Source organism: Ostrinia nubilalis, chromosome 9, assembly GCF_963855985.1.
Source record: "Ostrinia nubilalis chromosome 9, ilOstNubi1.1, whole genome shotgun sequence".
Lineage (NCBI taxonomy): Eukaryota > Metazoa > Arthropoda > Insecta > Lepidoptera > Crambidae > Ostrinia > Ostrinia nubilalis.
In genome coordinates, this window is record NC_087096.1 from 4077942 (window position 1) to 4100742 (window position 22801).

At 42.7% G+C, this 22801-nt stretch overlaps 1 protein-coding gene across 1 annotated transcript in view; it reads left to right on the forward strand.

The window, feature by feature from the left end:
* The window catches only part of LOC135074453 (Fanconi anemia group I protein homolog), a 28505-nt gene extending 6387 nt beyond the window's left edge, over positions 1–22118 (forward strand). The window contains exons 11-25 of the mRNA XM_063968748.1: positions 327–494; positions 1430–1533; positions 3417–3577; positions 3961–4140; positions 7003–7191; positions 8177–8385; positions 8817–8996; positions 10039–10166; positions 10634–10830; positions 11425–11580; positions 12037–12235; positions 14074–14263; positions 17125–17317; positions 19680–19806; positions 21935–22118. Of these exons, the coding sequence (XP_063824818.1) occupies positions 327–494; positions 1430–1533; positions 3417–3577; positions 3961–4140; positions 7003–7191; positions 8177–8385; positions 8817–8996; positions 10039–10166; positions 10634–10830; positions 11425–11580; positions 12037–12235; positions 14074–14263; positions 17125–17317; positions 19680–19806; positions 21935–22047 (2494 nt within the window). The 3' untranslated portion in view covers positions 22048–22118. The remainder of the gene's footprint in view (positions 1–326; positions 495–1429; positions 1534–3416; positions 3578–3960; positions 4141–7002; positions 7192–8176; positions 8386–8816; positions 8997–10038; positions 10167–10633; positions 10831–11424; positions 11581–12036; positions 12236–14073; positions 14264–17124; positions 17318–19679; positions 19807–21934) is intronic.
* Positions 22119–22801: the final 683 nt, after the last annotated feature.

A 22801-nucleotide genomic window follows, 5' to 3' on the forward strand; every position in this document is an offset into this window, starting at 1 on the left:
AACGTGTTAGCCGTGTGGTTCTGGCACAGTTTAGGACTCTTCGCGACTAAGCTTCGGTCAAATCAACGGGTTCAGCTTCGAAAAAATTCGCCATTTTAAAATCAGGAACGCCATCTGATTTCTACCGCTACCGCCGCGTGCTATCGCGTTGGTTTGCCCGAAGCTTAGAGAGAAAGACATATATCGTCAGGTTCAGGTTTTTCCAACCCAGCGTGAAAAATGTTGGCCAAACCTCCATTTGCCTCTGGTAAATTAGACAAATTATGCTAAGTGGCTAAGCTCATAGAAGTCTTCTTGTCTATTAATCTTCCTTATTCCCATTCCAGGGACTCCCCGCACCGCTGCCTAGCTCTCTCCGGCTTCCTCACAGTCCTGCGCTACATGAAGCTATCCCGCGGAACGTTCTCGCACAGCCAGAGCGTGTGCTCGCAGTACAGCGGCCACTCGTACCTCACGCAGATCGCCGTGGACTTGCACGCCACGCAGCAGCATGTGTGAGTGAGACAGTATACTACAAGCCTATACACCTGCGCTACATGAGGCTGGCCCGCGGAACGTTCTCGCACAGCCAGAGCGTGTGCTCGCAGTACAGCGGCCACTCGTACCTCACGCAGATCGCCGTGGACTTGCACGTCACGCAGCAGCATGTGTGAGTCGAGAGATTAATATTACAAGTTTAGATATGAGTTATCATTATCATATGCCGGCTGTACAATCTCGCCGAGAGCCCACGAGACAGGCCGATTGCTAGAGTGTACAGTCTCAGGGTGTCTCTATATCTTTAGTCGGCCGTTTGGTGTAGTGGTTCGAAACGGACTACTATTCCGGAGGTTGCGGGTTCGATTCCCGCACAGTACAAACATTTGTGTGCATGAACATATTTGTTTGTTTTGGACTGGGTGTTTTCTATGTATAATATGTACGTATTTACAAAAAAAAAAGTATTTAAGTATGTTTATATCCGTTGTCTAGTACCCATAGTACAAGCTTTGCTTAGTTTGGGACTAGAAGCGCAGTGTAAAATGTCCAAGGATATTTATATTTATTTATTTATATCGCTCGCTCCCGTGTTCGGACATGGGGATGTCTCGCGAGACTTTTCAAATTCAAATTCAAATCTTTATTGCGTACGTGACAATTTGTAATGGTGGAAGTTACATACACATGGTCTTAAAACTTAGTGACCTAGTCTAAGAGTCTGGACAAGAGCTCTCAAACGAGGCTTTGACGAGAGTGGTGTACGTACACCTGGCGTAATAAAAACATTCAAACCTTTTAATCTAGCCACTGTCAGCCATCTCTAGGTTCAGTGTTATGTTAAATATCCGGACTCCCTGCAACTTACTTACACTTTCGTTCATGCTCACTTGAATCAAGTTCTTTAGCTACGCCCACATTAACAACGCTCATAAATATACATTGTTTTCAGGGTGACATCTCGCGTGCGAAATGAAGCTATGTGCATGGAGGTGGTGTCGATCCTTCGCCGCTGTTTGGTGCAAGATGCAGCCGTTAAACAGCTTTTATACAGCAGTAAATAAGCTTTATGCATTTCGCCTTTTTGTTGTTGCTTTGAAAGAAAGAAAGAAAAAGTACTTATTTTGAACTTGGGAATCAGTTCAGTTTTTTAGGAGACTAGGTAATGCCCGTTTTCACCATCAATCCCTAATTTTTAAGTGACCCCTTTGAAAACAATTCCTGTTATGTGTTACCATAGGGTTAATTTATTTATTTTTTTCGCGCCTTTTTCGGCTCTCCTACCTCTCTGGTATAGTCCCGACCTCATGGAGGACAGCTTTGGTGCACCCGATCCCTAAAAAAGGTGACCGCTCAAATCCGTCCAACTATAGGCCGATAGCAATCACCTCCTTGTTCTCGAAGATAATGGAATCCATTATCAACAGCCAGCTCCTTCGGTACCTAGAGGCCCACCAGTTGCTAAGTGACCGACAGTACGGTTTCCGTGGAGGTCGCTCGGCTGGTGATCTTCTGGTCTACTTGACACATTGTTGGGCACAGGCGATCGAGACTAAGGGGGAAGCATTGGCGGTCAGTTTGGATATGGCGAAGGCCTTCGATCGGGTTTGGCACAAAGCGCTTCTTTCGAAGCTCCCTTCCTATGGGCTTCCCGAGAAATTATGCGGATGGGTCGCCAGCTTTTTAGCAGACAGAAGCATTAAGGTCGTTGTCGACAGCAAATGCTCAGACTCTATGTCTGTGAATGCTGGTGTCCCCCAAGGCTGTGTGCTATCGCCTACGCTCTTCCTTCTGCATATCAATGATATGCTGCAAATTAGCGGCATTCATTGCTATGCGGACGACAGCACGGTTGATGCCGCTTATACCGGCCGCGCAAATATCTCTCGGGAGAACGTCATTGAGAGCCGTAACAAACTTGTGTCCGACATTGAAACCTCCTTGAAGGAGGTCTCAGACTGGGGTCGACGCATTTGGTCCAATTTAACCCTACAAAGACACAAGTTTGCGCGTTCACCGCCAAAAAGTTGCCGTTTGTCGTATCCCGCTGTTTCGAGAGCACTCCCCTAACTGCCTCAGCCAATATCGGAATCCTTGGTGTCGACATATCGAGCGAAGTCCAGTTCCGTGGTCATTTAGAGGGTAAGGCTAAATTAGCCTCGAAGAAGCTTGGTGTGCTCAATAGATCGAGACGGTATTTCACTCCAGCCCATCGTCTGCAACTTTACAAGGCGCAGGTTCGGCCTCATATGGAATACTGTTCTCATCTTTGGGCAGGTGCGCCCCAGTACCAGCTTCTCCCTCTGGACCGCATTGAACGGAGAGCAGCTCGAATCGTTGACTGCCAGGACATTTCGGATCGGCTTGACCCCTTGGCGCTGCGTAGAGATGTATCCTCACTGTGCATATTCTATCGCATGTATCACGGGGAGTGCTCCGAAGAATTATCCGGACTTATTCCTGCCGCCACTTTTCGCCACCGATCTACCCGACAGCACTTCCACCCCCATCACTTAGATGGTTGGCAGTCCACAACAGTACGTTTCTCTAGAAACTTTCTGCCCCGTACAACCAAACTGTGGAATGGACTGTCGTCTGCGGTGTTTCCGGACGGATACGACCTGCAAGCTTTCAAGAGGAGAGCGTATCTTTACCTTAAAGGCCGGCAACGCACCTGTAACGCCCCTGGGTCTGCGGGTGTCTATGGGCGACGGTAATCACTTACCATCAGGTGATCCGTTTGCTCGTTTGCCTCCTATCACATAAAAAAAAAAAAAAAAAAAAATAGGGGTCACTTAAAATTAGGGATTGATGGTGAAAACGGGCATTATATTTTCTGCTAGACTTTTTTTTTTATGAGAAGCGAGTAATAAATCAGCTTTCATTTGTTTTTTTGACTCAATGTATTTGTTTTTTTGCATCTAATTTTATATTCTCAGATCTATACGAGTGTGCGGCCGAGAAGACTGCCTTGCACGAGTCCATTCTTGAGCTGCTATACGAACACTTGAGCAAGTATTTGCCTGAACCAGACGCCGCAAGCCCGCCAATCATGCTTGACAAGTGTGTGCAGTTGAGCGGTGTTTCTGCTGTTTTGACGGTAAAGATCAGATTTAATTTTATACAATGCTACTTCAATAAGAACTATTAGGTAGTTATTTAATTTTTAGCATTAAGTGATGCATCTCAAACTCAAATATCTTGAAAAAAAGTAAATCTAAGTAGCTCAGATGGAAGAACAGTCGCCCGGCAAGCGAAAGGTCGTGGGTTCAAGTTCGATTTCTCCAAGTTATTTATAATTTACAATAACCACTATTTTTGAAATATGAGAAGTCATAAAAATGTTTCCATTCAGGATCATCCTGAATTCTCCAATGAAGACCAGAATTTCATTTGCTATTTATTTTAAAGTTTGTTATCATTTTAGAAATTATATTTGGACTACGATTAGTAATATTCTTATTTAAATGCTTTCTCTTCCAGGAGCCAATATCCCACCTCCTATTCGCGGTGGCCCAGTTCCTTCAAGCCACAGAGGAGGAGGACCTAGAAGACATCCTCTCCAGCCAGGCGGCCGACACCGCCGCCGCGTACTTGAAGAGCAAGCTCGCTAGTGTACTGGAGACCGTATGCGGGAACGAACACCTGGGACAGATCGATTTGGTGAGATACTTTGTTTATTTTATTTTTTATTTTATTTTGTTTTATTCAGAAAACAAACAGCTTACAAATATATAAATTGCATAGATACAGTGTAGTTGGTCAAAGCCTATAGTTTTCACCTCTATATAACCAAGGGGTATAAAATTTAACAAATTTTAATTATACGTAGAAGCAAAGAGAAAAAAATGGATAGAAAGAAGTTCGAAGAAATTTGACTATATGTCAGGTCGACGAGTCTGACGCGTGAAATCACCTGCAATCAGTTTTCTTACAGCAGTAGGGTTGGTGAAATCACCTGCAATCAGTTTTCTTACAGCAGTAGCTGGGAAGGTTCTAAGAAGCCCTGGTTCGTGAACCTTGTGTAATAAGGGAAGTCTCTTAGAACCAGTGGTTCGCATTGAATACTAGTCTAGAAGTTTCGACCTTTTGTTCGCGGTGGCCCAGTTCCTTCAAGCCACAGAGGAGGAGGACCTAGAAGACATCCTCTCCAGCCAGGCGGCCGACACCGCCGCCGCGTACTTGAAGAGCAAGCTCGCTAGCGTGCTGGACACTGTATGCGGGAACGAACATCTGGGGCAGGTCGATTTGGTGAGATATTTTGTAATTTAAGGACTCTAAGAAGGCCAGTTGCAGTTTGAGAAGTCTTTAGGAAGCCCAGTGGATCGTGTTGACTACTATGCTAGCATAAGTTCCACCTCCCATTCGCGACAGACTGTTCTTCCTGGTCACTGAAGATAACTACTTAGAGGACATCCTTTCAAGGAAAACCTTGGGAAAATCGATTTGGTGAGTCTCTAAGAAGCTCAGTGGTTTGCGTTGACTACTATGCTAGAAGTTTCAGCCTCTTGTTCGCGGTGGCGTAGTTTCTTCAAGCCACAGAGGAGGAGGACCTGGAAGACATCCTCTCCAGCCAGGCGGCCGACACCGCCGCCGCGTACTTGAAGAGCAAGCTCACTAGTGTACTGGAGACTATAAGCGGAAACGAACACCTGGGGCAGATCGATTTGGTAAGATATTAGAGAAGTCTTTAAGACCAGTGGTTTGTGTTTACTACTATGCTAGATGATTCGACCTGTTCGCGATAGGCAGTTCTTCCAGGTCACAGAGGATAAGTACTTAGATGACATCCTTTCAAGGAAAACCTGAGGAAAATATTTTGGTGAGTCTCTAAGAAGCTCAGTGGTTCGTTTTGACTACTGCATTGAAGTTTCGGCCTCTTGTTCGCGGTAGCCCAGTTCCTTCAAGCCACAGAGGAGGAGGACCTAGAAGACATCCTCTCCAGCCAGGCGGCCGACACCGCCGCCGCGTACTTGAAGAGCAAGCTCGCTAGTGTACTGGAGACTATAAGCGGAAACGAACACCTGGGGCAGATCGATTTGGTAAGATACTTTGTAATCTGGGAAGGTTCTAAGAAGTCCTGGTTCGTGAACCTTGTGTAATAAGAGAAGTCTCTAAGAACCAGTGGTTCGCATTGACTACAAGTCTAGAAGTTGCCACCTCCTGTTCGCGGTAAGTAAGTTTTCTTCAAGCCACAGAGGAGGAGGAGCTATAGGAAATCCTCCTCCTCATAGAGGAGATCGATTTGCTGACATATTTTGTAGCTTGTCGAAGTCTTTTAGAAGCCCGCCCAGTGATTGGCATAATTGACTATCTTTGGACAATTTCACACAGCGCCATCTAGCCCTAAAGTAAGGACATTAGACCTCCTGTTCGCGGTAGGCAGTTCCTTCAAGCCACAGAGGAGGAGGACCTGGAAGACATCCTCTCCAGCCAGGCGGCCGACACCGCCGCCGCGTACTTGAAGAGCAAGCTCGCTAGTGTACTGGAGACTATAAGCGGGAACGAACACCTGGGGCAGATCGATTTGGTGAGACATTTTGAAATTTAAGGACTCTAAGAAGGCCAGTTGTAGTTTGAGAAGTCTTTAGGAAGCCCAGTGGTTCGTGTTGACTACTATGCTAGCATAAGTTCCACCTCCCATTCGCGATAGGCAGTTCTTCCAGGTCACAGAAGATAAGTACTTAGAGGACATCCTCTCAAGGAAAACCTGGGGAAAATCGATTTGGTGAGTCTCTAAGAAGCTCAGTGGTTTGGTTGACTACATTGCTAGAAGTTTCGACCTCTTGTTCGTGGTAGCGTAATTGACTATCTATGGACAATTTCACACAGCGCCATCTAGCCCTAAAGTAAGGATATTAGACCTGTTCGCGGTAGGCAGTTCCTTCAAGCGACAGAGGAGGAGGACCTAGAAGACATCCTCTCCAGCCAGGCGGCCGACACCGCCGCCGCGTACTTGAAGAGCAAGCTCGCTAGTGTACTGGAGACTGTATGCGGGAACGAACACCTGGGGCAGGTCGATTTGGTAAGATATTAGAGAAGTCTTTAAGATGCCAAGTGGTTTGTGTTTACTACTATGCTAGAAGTTGCCACCTCCTGTTCGCTGTAAGCAGTTTCTGCAGGCCACAGAGGACATCCTCTCAACGAAAACCTGAGGCAGATCGAATTGGTAAGACATTTTGTGGTTTGGGAAGTCTTTAAGAAGCCCATACTTGAATATACTCGTAGTATTCAAGAAGCTTTGGCCTCCTGTTCGCCGTAAGCAGTTCCTACCAGTCACGGAAGAGGAGAACCTAGAAGACATCCTCTCAATGGAAAACTGGGGCGGATGGATTTGGTGAGATATTTTGTAGCTTGTTAAAGTCCTTAACAAGCCCAGTGGTTCGCTTACTTGACTACTATGCTAGAAGCTTCCGTCCCCTATTTGTGATTATATTCTTCCGAAAGAATTATATCTTAAGCAATTAAAGTTCAAATTGTGGTCAAATATACCAAGCTCATTATTTATAATCTTTATCTTTCCAGGAGGACCCATCCCTAACAGATCTCCTGCCCGAAAGCAGAGCCAAATGTCTGAAAGTGCAGCAAATCCTGCAAATATACGAGGCGCTGATCGCACACCGCATCATGCAGTGGGGCCCAAGCAGTACCAACGCGGCGGCCAAAGTCTACAGCCTTTATAAAGCTTGTAACCAGCTATTGGAGCAGACCAAGGTAATACACACCAATATTAAGGCACAAGTAATTGTGTATTAAAATTAATTGTGTATTTAATTGTCGCTGTCTAATATTTGAACAGTTATATTGAATCTGAGCTTAGAGGTAGATGTGACCTAGGACAGGCCGGTTCATCTCCGCGAGTTTACATCGAAAACAAAACACGCACGATGGCCCACCTACAGGATACTATTCGACAAGGCCTCACATACGAGCGAACATTGACTCACGCTCGCGTATTCTTGTGTATGATGGAAGAAAATAAAGAAAATGGTGTACTAAATACTGTGCAGTATTTAACTGCCTAAATAATAATAAAAACACAGAATGTACTTTTTTAAGTTGCCTCAAGACACTGAGAGGTAAATAAGTAGTTAATATTATTCATGATAATTCATGCTAAATCATGTAATACCTCCGCCATTTTCTGCAGTTTGGTACCTCACGTCACATCATTTTACCGAAGTTAGCCCTATAGCTTCGGCGCAGTGCCGATCACTGACGTTTGTCAACAAAATGGTGCTTGACTCTTGAGACAGGCTAAATTACACCATATTGTTAATGACATTGAGCATACATTTTTTTAAATACCTTCGCGAAGTAAAACTTCTGTACGTAGTACTTATTATTATTCTGTGCCTAGGATGACCATCTCATTAGATAGACTAAAGTTTAGTCTATAGTTTAATTATTTTTGCGACTCCTTAGTGACTAGAGTCGCAAAAATAATTTGTGAAATTCGTTATTTCTGCCGATCGATGTGTTGCCGATCAATTTAAAAATATTTCTTACCTAAATCGAAATCAAAGCGGGCGAACCCTTTGACAAAAGCTCGCTTTTGATAGGTATGAATATATTTTAAATTGAATTAACAACAAGTTTGAAGTAAACGCGGTTGTAGTATCTTGAATAAAAAGTAAAATAATAACCAGTTCCATTCTTCATCAGTGTGACTTACTAACACAATAACTCAATTTTTTAGGCACCACCAAAGTCCAAGAAAGGCAACAAAACTCTGAATGAAACGAAAGAGACAGTAAAGACGCAAAAGAGCCAAAAGTCGCAGAAGGATAAAGGCAAGGGACCCGTCAAGATATCGGCTCTAACCAAGGACAGGGCTGGCCCGTTCAAGCCGCTACCGTGTGTGTGGGATCTACGGTTCTGTTATAGAATTGTAGAGCTATTGTACAGGTATTTGAGAGTTCTTGATCACAATATTATTGACTAAAATTAATTGTTAGGAAATATCCAGGATTACAGTGTTTACTCACAGTCACAAGGTTTTAATTATTGCAATTATTACGTATTGGATGTAGCTAATATTCGGGGGAATGCGTAGGTTTATTTAAAAGGCTGCGAATGTTTTCTATTTACCCTGAAATAACGAATAATCTCACGTCAAACAGTAATGCTCGTCTAAATTACAGCAGTACATGTATATCATTTTTTTGGTTGCAAAATTAGTAAAACTACATAATGCCAGTGTTTTACGACGTCATTCGTTGGTTAAATTCGCATGCTTCCTTTGTATACGTAACTTTCGCCTTAGGCAAAGCACCCACTACAATTTTACATTTATACAGTTACATTATCTATCGCAATAAAACCTTTTTTTTAACTAGCGAGGAAGTCCCCTGGTCATCTTTAGAACAAAGGAACCAGCTCCGCGGCCGGCGAGACTTCCACCACTGGGCGCTGCGGTGTGTCACCTCTGTGGTGACTGACGACCACTTGGATAAAGGACAGCTGGCCAAGTACGCGCCTAAGGTCGCCCGCGTCATGTACACGAGGTGTCTGTGCAGGTAGATATGACTATTCATATTCTTTTTGGTAGTAGTAGCAGGCCTGTTCATCTCCGCGAGTTTGGATCGAAAACAAAACACGCGCGACTACCCCTCCGGAAATCACTAATCGACAGGACAATCACGAGCGAGCATTGTCGCACGCACGTGTATTCTTCACCCTTTTGCATTGTAAAGACAATAAACTATGTATGTAAAAACGGTAGTGTAATTAATACTGTGCAGTATTTTAACTACCTGAATAATAATATAAACACAAAATATAATTCATGCTTAATCATGTATTTCCTCCGCCATTTTCCGCAGTTTGGCACCTCACGTCACACATCATTTTACCGAAGTCAGCCCTATGGCTTCGGCGCAGTACCGATCACTGATGTTTGTCAACAAAATGGTGTTCGACTCATGAGACAAGCTAAATTACACCATATTGTTAACGACATTGAGCATACATTTTTTTAAATACCTTCGCGAAGAAAACCTCCTGTACGTAGTACTTAATTATTATTCTGTGGTAGTAGTACATAGCCCTTTTTAGGGTACTTATACACGTCCCAATATAGCTTGCCTTACCACCACTTCGGGACAATATATCGGCTGGTGCTGAGAAGAAGTGGCCGAAGAAACTCACGCCCGTATTCACAAACGACACTTGCTTATGTGAAGCAGCATATCGAACGCACAGCGTTGAATAGAGCTCTGTGATTGGTTCGTGTGTCACCTTGTGCGTACACGCACACTGAGACTTAATAGTAATGATTGTGAATACGGGCGTCAGTCACCTTATGAACCTGTTCTTATGAATCTTAATTCACAGCTCAATAGCTGTAACTATGGTTAACACACATGGTGGCACACACCTGTTTGGGCAGAGTAGAATAGGATCATTTTCACTCTTCCCGCAAGTCTTAAAAGGCGACTATGGGTGCAAATATGCGAGCTTCAGGCCTCCCCAACTCGTCTGACCAGTAAGGAGTGTAGACCAAATCCTTCATTTGTCTCTGGTAAAATGATGATCAAAATTGAATTTTTTTTCTTGCAGGTTCCAAGACATGTGTGACTTTGATGATCAAACCACTTTGGGATGTATAGAGGTCTTCAAAGCGTGTCTCACATTACTCCTCTCACCGAATCAATCGTTGAAAATTGAGAGCGTACTACCACTAATAAGTAAGTTGTATTCAACCATAATAACCATGCTTTAAAGTTAACTTGACCAATCCAACCAGACGTATTTTTTTACAAAATGTCCGTCGAAAATGAATATTTTTGTCTATCACTTATCCCTTAGGCCCAGAACAGACAGTGAAACGCAACTGCAACGAAACTGCAACTGCTAGTTACTTTTGACTTGCATCTAAGTTTCTGCCATAGCGTCCGTTGAGAGACCACACATGACGCGACCAGTTTGAAACTTTCAGTTTCAGTTTCATTTATCAGAATCATCAGGAAGTTGCAGTTTCGTTGCAGTCGCGTTTCACCGTCTGTTCTGGGCCTTAGTTTTCACTGAAACAAAAATAAAATGACTTTTATTGCTTTAATTTAAATCTTATTTGTATTTTACCTCTTTTTGATGAATTACTTTAGTTAAAGCCTTAGTTCCGTTGATATCACATCGCAATTAATTCGTCCAACAGCTGGTATCCCAGATTGCACAGCGTCAGTTGGTCTGGCGGCCATATTGGAACAGCTGCTGGCTGCCTTCGAGCTGGTGGAAGAAGAGGCCGTGGCCGAAGAGCGCGATTTGTCGGTCAAGAAGCACCTCGCTGCTCTCGTGCAGACCACGGCCTTACTTCTAGACGTGCCGGTCGTGCCTTGCCAGAAGTTGAGCGGGGTAAGTTTAAGTATCATTGTTGTACCTACTGAGTTTTTTTATTTTATTTTTGCAATGGTAGAAAATGTGTTAGATTCAAGTTTAACAATCGATAAAAATATCTATCTTATCAGAGGCAAGCGACGTATTGGGAACTCTTCTAGTCCTGTAAATAGGCGGTGGTTAGTTATCACATTCCATTTAGCTACCACATACATCTCTTATATTAAAAAACTAGCGATCATAACATAGGGACAATGTATTATACTTAAAAATCTTCCTCTTGAATCACTCAATCTATTAAAAAAACGCATCAAAATCTGTTGCGTATTTTACATACATAGGGACAGACTGGATAGGAAAGCGACTTTGTTTTATAATTGTTAATTTACCTAACTGTTGATCATTTCTAGCAACTAAAGCCCGGTCTGTGAGCACGTAGAATTTTGTCCGATGACCCCAAGCTACCCATCCTTATCGCTCGCGCGTAATTATATTGCTGTCGCGACTGTGCGACGGGCGCCCGCAGTGAGTGTGCGAGCGCGACAGGGACAAAATTCTACGTGCTCACAGACCAGACTATAGCAAGGCTTAATCAATGCGGTGTCTCAACAGGTGATAATAAAGCTGGAAGACTACCTACGGACCAGCAAGCAGGACTTCCTGGCGTTATTACCAGGCATACTTTCGGCCGGCTGCCGCGCGCAGATGGAGGCCCAGTTCGTCGACCAATTGCTGGTTAAACTGGCCGCCGCGCTCGGGAGGGTAGATGTAAGTGCCCTGTGTCAAGAACGTATAATAAACATCCCCTTGATACTAGTTTGTTAATAAAAAAAACCTATACGGGCGGCATATTTACCTAATCCTGATGAATTTTATTTTTTGTTATTAAAATTAATCAGGATTAGGTGAGATTTGAGTTTAAAGAGAATCTTCATTCCACTGAAATGTTTTGTTGGCTTATTTAGATTACTGTATTATTATGACTGTCTTTATAACATTTATTTAAGACTTACGTGACCGACTAAAATCTGCGAAATACTGTACAACCCGATCGAGTTAAATGCACATTTCGCGATTCTTCCTCCCACTTACCCGAGCACCTCACCTCAATCGCTCCGTCTGTACTAGAGCGTCGATGTCACATCACGTGCGTCGGTGCGCAATTAACTCGGGTTGAATTTATTCCTGGGTTGTATTTATTACATAGTGACATGTGATCATCAGGAAGAAGACACATCAGCCGGCGAAGAGTCAACCGACTTCCCCACGATCGATTCCCGGTCGGGTCACACGGTGCTGACGTACTTGTGTGCTCACGTTAACAATCGTCTCAAGCGCGCGGAACACTTGCTAGCGCGCGCTCGGGACTTAAACGCGGCGTTGGTAACCGCGCCGCACCAGCATCAACAGAGGATCAGAAGAGGTAGGTGTTGGTATATCTTGCCATAGGTCTTTTCTTTGCCTCATTAGACCAGCTAGTCTCCTCTTATTTGCTGGATTAGCTTGAGAGAAGAAGGTCCTCATTCCATCTCAGTATAAAATGCATGACCTTCATAATGTACCTTTTCCATCTCGGCGTCCCTTAAAGTGTCTCTTCTCCATCCCGAATAACACCATCTTGGAACTAGTTTTCCGCTAACGATCCATTCCCGGTCGGGTCACACGGTGCTGACGTATCTGTGCGCTCACGTCAACAATCGCCTCAAGCGCGCGGAACACTTGCTAGCGCGCGCTCGGGACTTGAACACGGCGTTGGTGACCGCGCCGCACCAGCATCAACAGAGGATCAGAAGAGGTAGGTGCTCTATAACTTGATATAGGCCTATTGGCTCATTAGACCAGCTAGAGTCTCCTCTTAATCGCTGGGTTAGCTTGGCTGAAGAGGGTCATCATTCCATGTCATTATAAAAGGCATGACCTTCATAATGCACCTTTTCCATCACGGCGTCCCTTAAAGTGTCTTCTCCATCCCGAATTGCGCAGCATTAAAAGTAACACCATCTTGGAACTAGTTTTCCGCTAACGACCGATTCCCGGTCGGGTCACACGGTGCTGACGTATCTGTGCGCTCACGTCAAAATCGCCTCAAACGCGCGGAACACTTGCTAGCGCGCGCTCGGGACTTGAACACGGCGTTGGTAACCGCGCCACATCAGCATCAACAGAGGATCAGAAGAGGTATGTATCAGAAGAGGTTGGTACAGGCGTCATCGCTTCCACTCGGCATGGGGCACACTGAAAACCAGCATCATGGCCTTCCCTACCGTGGGCCACGGCATATGCTGAGTGGAGTCCCATTGCGATGGTCATCGCTGTTGCGACAGGGTAGCACTGCTCAGTTCACTTTTTATTTCCTTGTAATATTTAAGTGCTATTTCCGTCTTTTTTTCCTTATACCTTCTTTGTCCTTAACCGCTTGAGTGACAGACGGCATTCATTAATGTCATAATAATTGATTATCTATTGTGTCTAGGTTCGCGGGCCTTGAAGGATTAACTAAGTGATGTTCATCGTAATAAATGTTTCTTTCTTTCTTTCATCTCCTTCAGCTAGTCTCCTCATATTTGCTGGGTTAGCTTGACAGAAGAAGGTCCTTTTTCTATCTCAGTATAAAAGGCCTGACCTTCATAATGCACCTTTTCCATCTCGGCGTCCCTTAAAGTGTCTATTGTCCATCCCGAATTACGCAGCATTAAAAATAACACCATCTTGGAACTAGTTATCCGCTAACCATCGATTCCCGGTCGGGTCACACGGTGCTGACATATCTGTGCGCTCACGTCAACAATCGCCTTAAGCGCGCGGAACATTTGCTAGCGCGCGCTCGAGACTTGAATGCAGCGTTGGTAACTGCGCCGCACCAGCATCAACAGAGGATCAGAAGAGGTAGGTGCTCTATAACTTGATATAGGGCGTCATTCTTTCCTATTGCCTTATTAGACCAGTTTGAGGGTTTCTCCATTTAAATACTGGCATGAAGGGTCATCATTGCACGTCATCAAATAAGTTACGACCCCCCGGAACCAACCTTTTCCAGCTAGTTGATCCTTGAAGCGAATCTCCCGATTGCGATTGTGCGAAATATGGATTTTTTTCTTCTAAATAGACTATAAATATGCCATAAAAGATGGATTAATGACTTCTTAATAGTCCAACTTCTGGTGAGCTAAAAAAATCTCGGACAATCTATATCTCAAGCAATGTTTTTTCCAAATATTTTTTTATCGCTTCTCCAATGTTCTTACCCACTATTTGTTGCAGAACTTACCGAACTCTACAAGTCACTAGTTCTTCAGCTATGCCAGCTAACAGGCTGCGTATCACGAGTGGGCAAGCTGCGATGCTGCGTGGGCGTGGGCAGCGACCGCGTATTGGCTGCTGGTGTGAGGCTATACGCGCTGCTGGCCCAGCTGATGAAGCAGCTGCCAGCTGACATCGCGCCGAGTCTACGGTAGGTTAATACAGGGTGACTGGAACTGAACCCGCCATAGCTAACACGTGTATAGAGGAGGATATTTACTAATTATTGAACCTTACTTTCTATAGTTTAGGAGATATGTCAATTTTTAAACTTTTTACAGGTTTTTCCGAAATTTTACCTAAAAACTGCCAAAATTTTTTTCTCGCATGATTTTAACCGATTTTTTTATTTGATACTAATATCGAATAAACTTTTAGTTAAATAAAATAAATTTCAGATCCAGATAATGATTGAATAACTAGCCACGAGCCGCCAAAGTTCAACAAAAGTACAAACCACGATAAAAAATTAAAGTTCGAATTCGATTTAAAAAAAAGCTAATGGTGATAATGGATTGCCAATGATCTTCGGAAAAATCTAAAAAAAGTATAAAAAATGACATATCTCCTAAACTATAAAACTTTAGTCATAGAAAGTAGGGTTCAATAATTAGCAAATGACTTCCTCTATACGCGTATTAGTTAATTATGGCGGGTTCAGTTCCAGTCACCCTGTATACAAGTCTTTCTAGAAACTTACAGGACTTGCAGGACTAGAGACTGTTTGATCTAGAGTTCTGTAGGTAATTATGCCAGCCAGGCTGCGTGTAGCGCGTTGGCAAGCTGCGCTGCTACGTGAGGCTATACGCGCTGCATAGCCCAGCTGCCAGCTGACATTGCGCCGAGTCTGCGGTACATGGCTGGAGTAATTTACTTTACCAACATTTAATCATCATATAGCTATTAAATCTAGCGTTAAGAGTCGCATCTCAAACTAAATTTAAAATAACTTGAAATAAAAATAACGAATTGCCTAAAGGTGGGAGCAACAAAAAATCTTATCAATAAATTTTTAGCGGTCAATTGAAAACAAAACTTGTTTTCATAACTAGATCGAAGCGGTATGAACTGCAAATCCCCAATTATAAATTGTACACACACGAATAAACCATATTTCTCCGAAATGTTTACCTTAAAAATTGATGATGTCATATTATTCTTGCAAGACAAATTGAACTTGAATGACATAATAATCAACGTGATTACGCACATTGGAAATCCTTTCAACAACATTCTAAAGAACTAATTCAATCGTCATTGAATTAGGGTGTTCGATCTTGCGTCAGCCAGTTCGCCGACTCGGAATTCCCGGTTGTGTCTTTGCAAATAACTTTTCCTAGTACCGTCGTGAAATTAAACGCTTCACTTCTCCGTGAGTCACTCGTTAAAAATCTTTCCGATAAACCGTTTCGGTTTGTATACTTTTCGATCTGCGGAATGAATTCCGAGAACAAAACTCGGTTCCAAACGGAATGTCTGTCTGTAAACTCATATTTTTCGAAGTAACATTACTAATTCGGGATTATTTGTTTTCGGTGTATCTTTATTTTTTCACGGTAATATTAGTTCTCGAAATTATGAATATTGGTTGTTTGCTTGTACATACTCTTGTACTCGATTTTAAATAGCATTCTTGGAGTTGAATGTTTTGTGTTGATTGTTTCGTTTTATTGGTAAAAGTACAGACAATACGTTGTAGTTGCAAAATAGCAACTATAGCAAAGGTGTCACAGTGTTTAATTTGAAATGCCGTCGTCTGACGCCCTCGCAAATACATGCCAATGGTGCCCGCATCAATGCGCTTCCCGCAGTCTATCCATAACATCTGTTCTTTTTTTTTAATGAATATGTAGATCTGGGATCCCTTAAGGCTTCGTTAAAAAGAACCGTTCCTAGTGCCCGCTAGAGCGTTAGCCTCTACGTCGTGCTATAGCGCCGAATTGAGAATGTTACTAGGTATGCAAAATCACTTGAAACCTTTGTTATAGTTAAGCTTTTACATATAAAATACATTTGTTTTTATTTCATTCAAAAATACCCAGTAGTTATGATTTTATAGGCATTCAAAGTTCGCTTAGATATCGAGTCCCGCCGACGGTCACGTGACCCCGCGTGACGTACATTCACAGTGTCCGCTCACTAGAAAACGTATATAAACATACTTAAATACATATTTTTTTGTAAATACATACATATTATACATATTAACACCCAGACCCATCACAAAAATTAAAATTGAACCAAACCCAAACTTGATGCGATTTTGTCGTTTTATTGCGAAGTACCTTCCAGCTCCATCATCAGACCCTGATTACTATATAGAATTGAAGTACTCGTCAATACAAAACGAACGAGCCCAAACTCGATGGAGTTAAGTCGTTTTATTATTGAGTTCCTATGGCCACCTTCCAGCTCCATCATCAGATCAGCTCCATGTCATCATAATATTGCATGGTCATCCAAATTACATGTGTATGCGAAATTTCAGTTTAATGGGTGGTCCGGAAGTGGGTCTTAATTCAGTTTGCAAGATTCCACCCATACAAATTTAAGCCAGTCACTGTAGTATGACGTCACGCGCATAAAATGGCGGGCCGGCCGCCGCCCGCACCTTTAAAATTCAATATCTTGGAAACTAATTGACGTGTCGAAATAATTCTTTCACATGTATTTTTTATTTTTAACAGAGAATACAGAAAGCTAAAAAACAAAATTAGTGAACATTCTTCATTGTGTTGGCGCTAGAAGTGCTGCAACTCTATTAACGTTGTAACCTGGCGATAGTTACTTGTTTTATTTGGCGAAACTTCTAAAAGTCTATAATCTTCATCACCAAAAGAGACCCTGTCGCATAAAAATGTCATAGCTCAATTTACGAACATAACTTTCTCCTTCAGCCTCGAACGCCTCCTCAAGCTGTCAGGCGTGATGGACAACCTGATATCGTATATTAACCCTGTTATCGCATAATAATGTCATAGCTCAATTTACGAACACAACTTTCTCTTCCAGCCTCGAACGCCTCCTCAAGCTGTCAGGCAAGAAGCTGTCAGGCGTGACCGACAACCTGATCTCGTACATCGAGCTGTCGCAGCAGCAGCAGCGCGCCAGCCGGGTGCTGCAGGACACCAAGCTCATCCCGCGCCTCGTGGCCGAGGCCGAGCAGTTCAGCAACCACGTCATCCTGCTGGCCAACCGGGCGAAGGTACAGCTAGTGTCTATGGTGCAGCCGGCGTGTCTATGGTACACCTGCCTCGTACATCGAGCTGTCGCAGCAGCAGCAGCGCGCCAGCCGGGTGCTGCAGGACACCAAGCTCATCCCGCGCCTCGTGGCCGAGGCCGAGCAGTTCAGCAACCACGTCATCCTGCTGGCCAACCGGGCGAAGGTACAGCTAGTGTCTATGGTGCAGCCGGCGTGTCTATGGTACACCTGCCTCGTACATCGAGCTGTCGCAGCAGCAGCAGCGCGCCAGCCGGGTGCTGCAGGACACCAAGCTCATCCCGCGCCTCGTGGCCGAGGCCGAGCAGTTCAGCAACCACGTCATCCTGCTGGCCAACCGGGCGAAGGTACAGCTAGTGTCTATGGTGCAGCCGGCGTGTCTATGGTACACCTGCCTCGTACATCGAGCTGTCGCAGCAGCAGCAGCGCGCCAGCCGGGTGCTGCAGGACACCAAGCTCATCCCGCGCCTCGTGGCCGAGGCCGAGCAGTTCAGCAACCACGTCATCCTGCTGGCCAACCGGGCGAAGGTACAGCTAGTGTCTATGGTGCAGCCGGCGTGTCTATGGTACACCTGCCTCGTACATCGAGCTGTCGCAGCAGCAGCAGCGCGCCAGCCGGGTGCTGCAGGACACCAAGCTCATCCCGCGCCTCGTGGCCGAGGCCGAGCAGTTCAGCAACCACGTCATCCTGCTGGCCAACCGGGCGAAGGTACAGCTAGTGTCTATGGTGCAGCCGGCGTGTCTATGGTACACCTGCCTCGTACATCGAGCTGTCGCAGCAGCAGCAGCGCGCCAGCCGGGTGCTGCAGGACACCAAGCTCATCCCGCGCCTCGTGGCCGAGGCCGAGCAGTTCAGCAACCACGTCATCCTGCTGGCCAACCGGGCGAAGGTACAGCTAGTGTCTATGGTGCAGCCGGCGTGTCTATGGTACACCTGCCTCGTACATCGAGCTGTCGCAGCAGCAGCAGCGCGCCAGCCGGGTGCTGCAGGACACCAAGCTCATCCCGCGCCTCGTGGCCGAGGCCGAGCAGTTCAGCAACCACGTCATCCTGCTGGCCAACCGGGCGAAGGTAACAACGTCATTTAAGAATACGAATTTTTAATTACCTTAATGAAAAAGGGCTACTATAAGGCGGTTATCACACTGCGCCGCGCTCCGCCGCGGAGCGCGTGATTTTCATATAAAAAATCACGCGCGCGGACGCGTTGTCAGTGTGAAGTGCCGCGCGTGTTTTCTATACAAACTGAGTACTTGCATACAATGATTAAATCTGTCGCCCCGCGCTCCGCGGCGGAGCGCGGCGCAGTGTGATAACCGCCATAAAGTGATTATTTAAAAGATAAAAATGTTTGGGATGCGTAACTGCATAGCTCGCATTTATAACTATGTATTTTTAAAGCCTGTAAACCTTTGAGAAAGAGGCTGACAATAGTGTCTAGAGTTTCTTGCGCTGCTTCTTCTCAGCACTGGCCCATTTATTGTCCTGAAGCAGTGGTAGGGTTAATACTGGGATATGTAAAAGTGCTTTTTTAAAGCCTACTTACAGAAATAAATGAGTTTTATGAGTTTTTTATAAGTTTTAATACGCTGTATTAAGGTTTAAATTCCAATCACTACATCTACATACCACACCTAGTACCTAACTAGAGTTAGATATCTGTTTCCTAGCCTGTATATGGTTCAGCTAGTAGCTGCTATCTCGATTAGAATATCCCCAGTATCAGCAGAAAGTCATTCTAGGTGTACAAGGCATGAAAATGACTGCATCTTCTTACTGAAGTACCAAAAGTAAAGTGTTTTTTCTGACCATCAATCAATATTCAAGAGGATTCAAGACGCTATTTAAATCAAAGATGTAATTGCTAAATAATGTAATAATAAATAATTAAAAAAAAACAAATATGACCTGGATATTTTAAACTCGAGCAAGAGTCGATTGTAAATTAGAATTTTATAGACTGAAAACATGTACATTTTATCACGATTTTCGCATTTAGCGGTTGTGTAAATCAGACCTAAAAGCACGCGCACTTGTAGAATTAGTTAGTCGCATCTGCGGTCACTAGATGGCGCTACACGTAGTGAAATGTACTTTGTAGGTGGGAGATGTATGAACACTGAACAGTTACTATTTTCACTGAGTTCTTAACTTTCGAACATCCTGTATAATAGGGTACTTTTTATTTTTATTTATTTTTGTAATTGGTAATTTTTGGATTAGTAGTGTCTTAAAATCCTATTAAGGTTTCCAGACACTCTTGAACGCGCTAATGTGCCCACTAACAACGCAGTGTTTTTAAGCAGGAGCTTAACGTTGCCATATTATATTCACCTTTTATTCGCAGTTGAACTTGCAACACTACTTGTCGCCGGGCACCGCCCGCGACTTCCGGATCCGGCAGCCGCTGCTGCAGGAAGCTCTTAACGCGCGCCCGCCCACCGCTGACGATCAGGACGAAACCAGGGACAATGGTATGTATTTTGAAGGATATTACGTCAAAGCCCGCACCGGTTTGTGAACACAAAAATGTTGTGTATAGACATTAGGGAGTTGCTTTTTGGGTGTCTTTGTCATGTCTGTTAATAAACCGAAAGTTATTAAGATAAAAGATAAAAATACCGTTAATTCATTATGTCTACGAAGATATTTTTTTATTAGTCCTAAGTTTTAATTGGGTGTTACATTTTTTCTTCGGACCGTCTGATAGAACATCCACGTGAATTTTCCTAACAAGGGTTTCACAAAAAGTTTTCCAAAGGATGATGGGCATATTGGGCGTTAAACCAACAGAAACAAAAAGTATACTAAATTAAAGCTTATTACTAGTACTTCATTTCATAGTATGTCAACAATCTTGAAATACGCGGGGATACGGAGATAGAGGTCGTTGAATATGCAAAGTTTCCATAGTCTTTCACATCACATTAGGGTAATAAAAATAGTATTAGGTCAATTAGATTGCTTTAATCGATGATATTGAGAGTATTGTATCATATCTTACTATCGATTCTTTCGATTTAGTAATTATGTATACCGAATAAATCATAATCGATTATTCGATTGCAATAATCGATTATATTGCTGAAAATAAGGAATTGAATTAACAATCAAATGATAGTAATGATGGTAATAAATAAAATCGATTAATCGAATTGTTAATCGATAAATCGTTATTTGGCAATATCGATTAATAATCGATCCGTGATCGATTATGCGACAACACTACAACTTAACTGGTAGAAATCCCATTGAAACATGACTGTGTTCATGTCATTTCTCTAAATGGTACCTAGGTATGGTCCTACGCTTATAATGTAGAACATGGTTTAAATATACCATTTGTTGGCTCCACTCCTGAACTGTTGGACATAATAATGGATAAATAACTTAATGTATTTAAAATGTAAGTAGATAAGTTATATTAATTAATAATATTTTTTGTTTGCTCTATAAAGCGCCTATTACTATTACACATTAGGTTAATTTCCAAGCAAACCCGGGAGTTTTTGGTAGTTATTTATATGAAAATATATTTATGATATTAAGTCCTAAAAATAATAGTAGTTACATTTCTGTTGGTTTTACGCCCAGATTCCATAGAAAAGTGCCCATCATCCTTTCTATAATAGATTTTAAACTCATAAAAGATTTTAAACTTTCGCGTTCCATTTTAACTAAAATAGTAAGGCTGGATTGCACCACCTATCTTTAACGGTAACTATGACGATAACCGGTGCTTTTTGTATGGGATTTGACAGATTTTTGACGTTTGTCAAAGTTAAAGTACGATGGTGCAACTCAGCCTAATAGTTTGTAGTGAAAATCAAACGCCTTGAATAATGTCTTACTATTTTAGATTCACTCATAGTCATTGCCAGTAAATAATCTGCTCAATGAACTCATACAGAATAGATACGACGAAATAGGTTAAAATATTTATAACTGCATTCTTGATTATCATAAGTCTGCTTTCAAAGCTTCACTTCAATCGGCTTTTGTTTTTCAGTGCTTGTTTATATCAAAGTCACCTTGGCAATATTTCGGGGCAAACCCGCCGATTTGTTGGCTCGTTTCAAACGAACATTCCGGCGCCGGCGCTACTTTCCTCTAAGCGCGATCGTAAATTTTAATCATGTGCCAACATTTTTTCGTTTGAAACAATTCGCTGTGAAAATCGCGATTTTGTGGGCAATTTGACTGTCTGAAATGGGAGGGTTCTTTGAAAAATTTTGTTTTTAAGTTATTTAACACTTTCACTGGAATATTGTTGATCTGTGTATCATGAGAGTCATACATATCATTAACGTCGAATAACAAATTCATCGCTTATATCTCTAGTATGGAATTTAAGGGCTGCGGGGAAAACGTTATAAAAGGTTTTCATGTTTTCTCACTATCAAAAAATTTGATACTTTTACAAAAGTTTTAAATGTGAATCAAACCAGAGAACCAATATCGTTTAAAAATTGTGCGAGTAAAGTTTTCGGGAATAAAAAGACAAAAAGACTTTCTTATGGTGTGTGGTCTTGACTTTCAAGGTTTCGATTGATATGGAAATAATACTATGTAATAAATAAATAACTCATATATTTGTTACAGAAGAGATAAACGATGCAGCGACGGTCATGATCTCACCAGTGGCCAGTGACCAAGATGACGAAAACGCTAGCGACGAAGAAACCAGCAGGAAGAAACGTAGGAGGGTGTCGTAAAGTGTTAATTTAAATAATGTTGTTTAAGAAATTATAATGATTATTGCTGTGATAATAAATACCATACTTTTATACTGGGTTTTATTTGGAATAGAATAATGTTCAGAGAATATGCAATTACAAATTATATAGGTGCTATAGTTAAACACCATTGCATTGATTATAATAAAAATAGCTGTAATAGCATCGTTAATATTTCCCACCAAACCATATCGAATGGATTGTTTGAAAGATTGAAATTCTTGTTACATTATAATTTCAAACTTTCAAACAATTCATCCGTCCATCAGTTTTTCATGAATTCGTTGATATAACAGAAAACATTGATATTCGTTGGATAAATGTGTGACAGAATACCCAGAACAGATTTTGATGTACAAACAAAAAGTATAAACTAACGAGCTGTTTCCATTTCCTGAAAAATAACCAGTGAATATTCTCGGTAAAAAGTATACAACTATTACTTTGTTGGGACTTACAATACAAGTTCGCTGGAAAATGGGCATCAAATGGAAACCCCCATCTTTATTACTAATATGTAATGATTCAGCCAGTTCCGAGTACGTGTCGTGTACGATCCGATGATTAGCCGATTGTGCCGATATTTTACATTCTGTGAAACTATTTCCGATGTTATTAACTTAAAAAGTAAGCTAGCTCAGTATTCAGGATAATAGGCTTCTGCTAATACAATTAAAAAAGTTTTCTATTGAATTGGATTAAAAATGTAGGCTTTAATTGCTGACTAGTTATG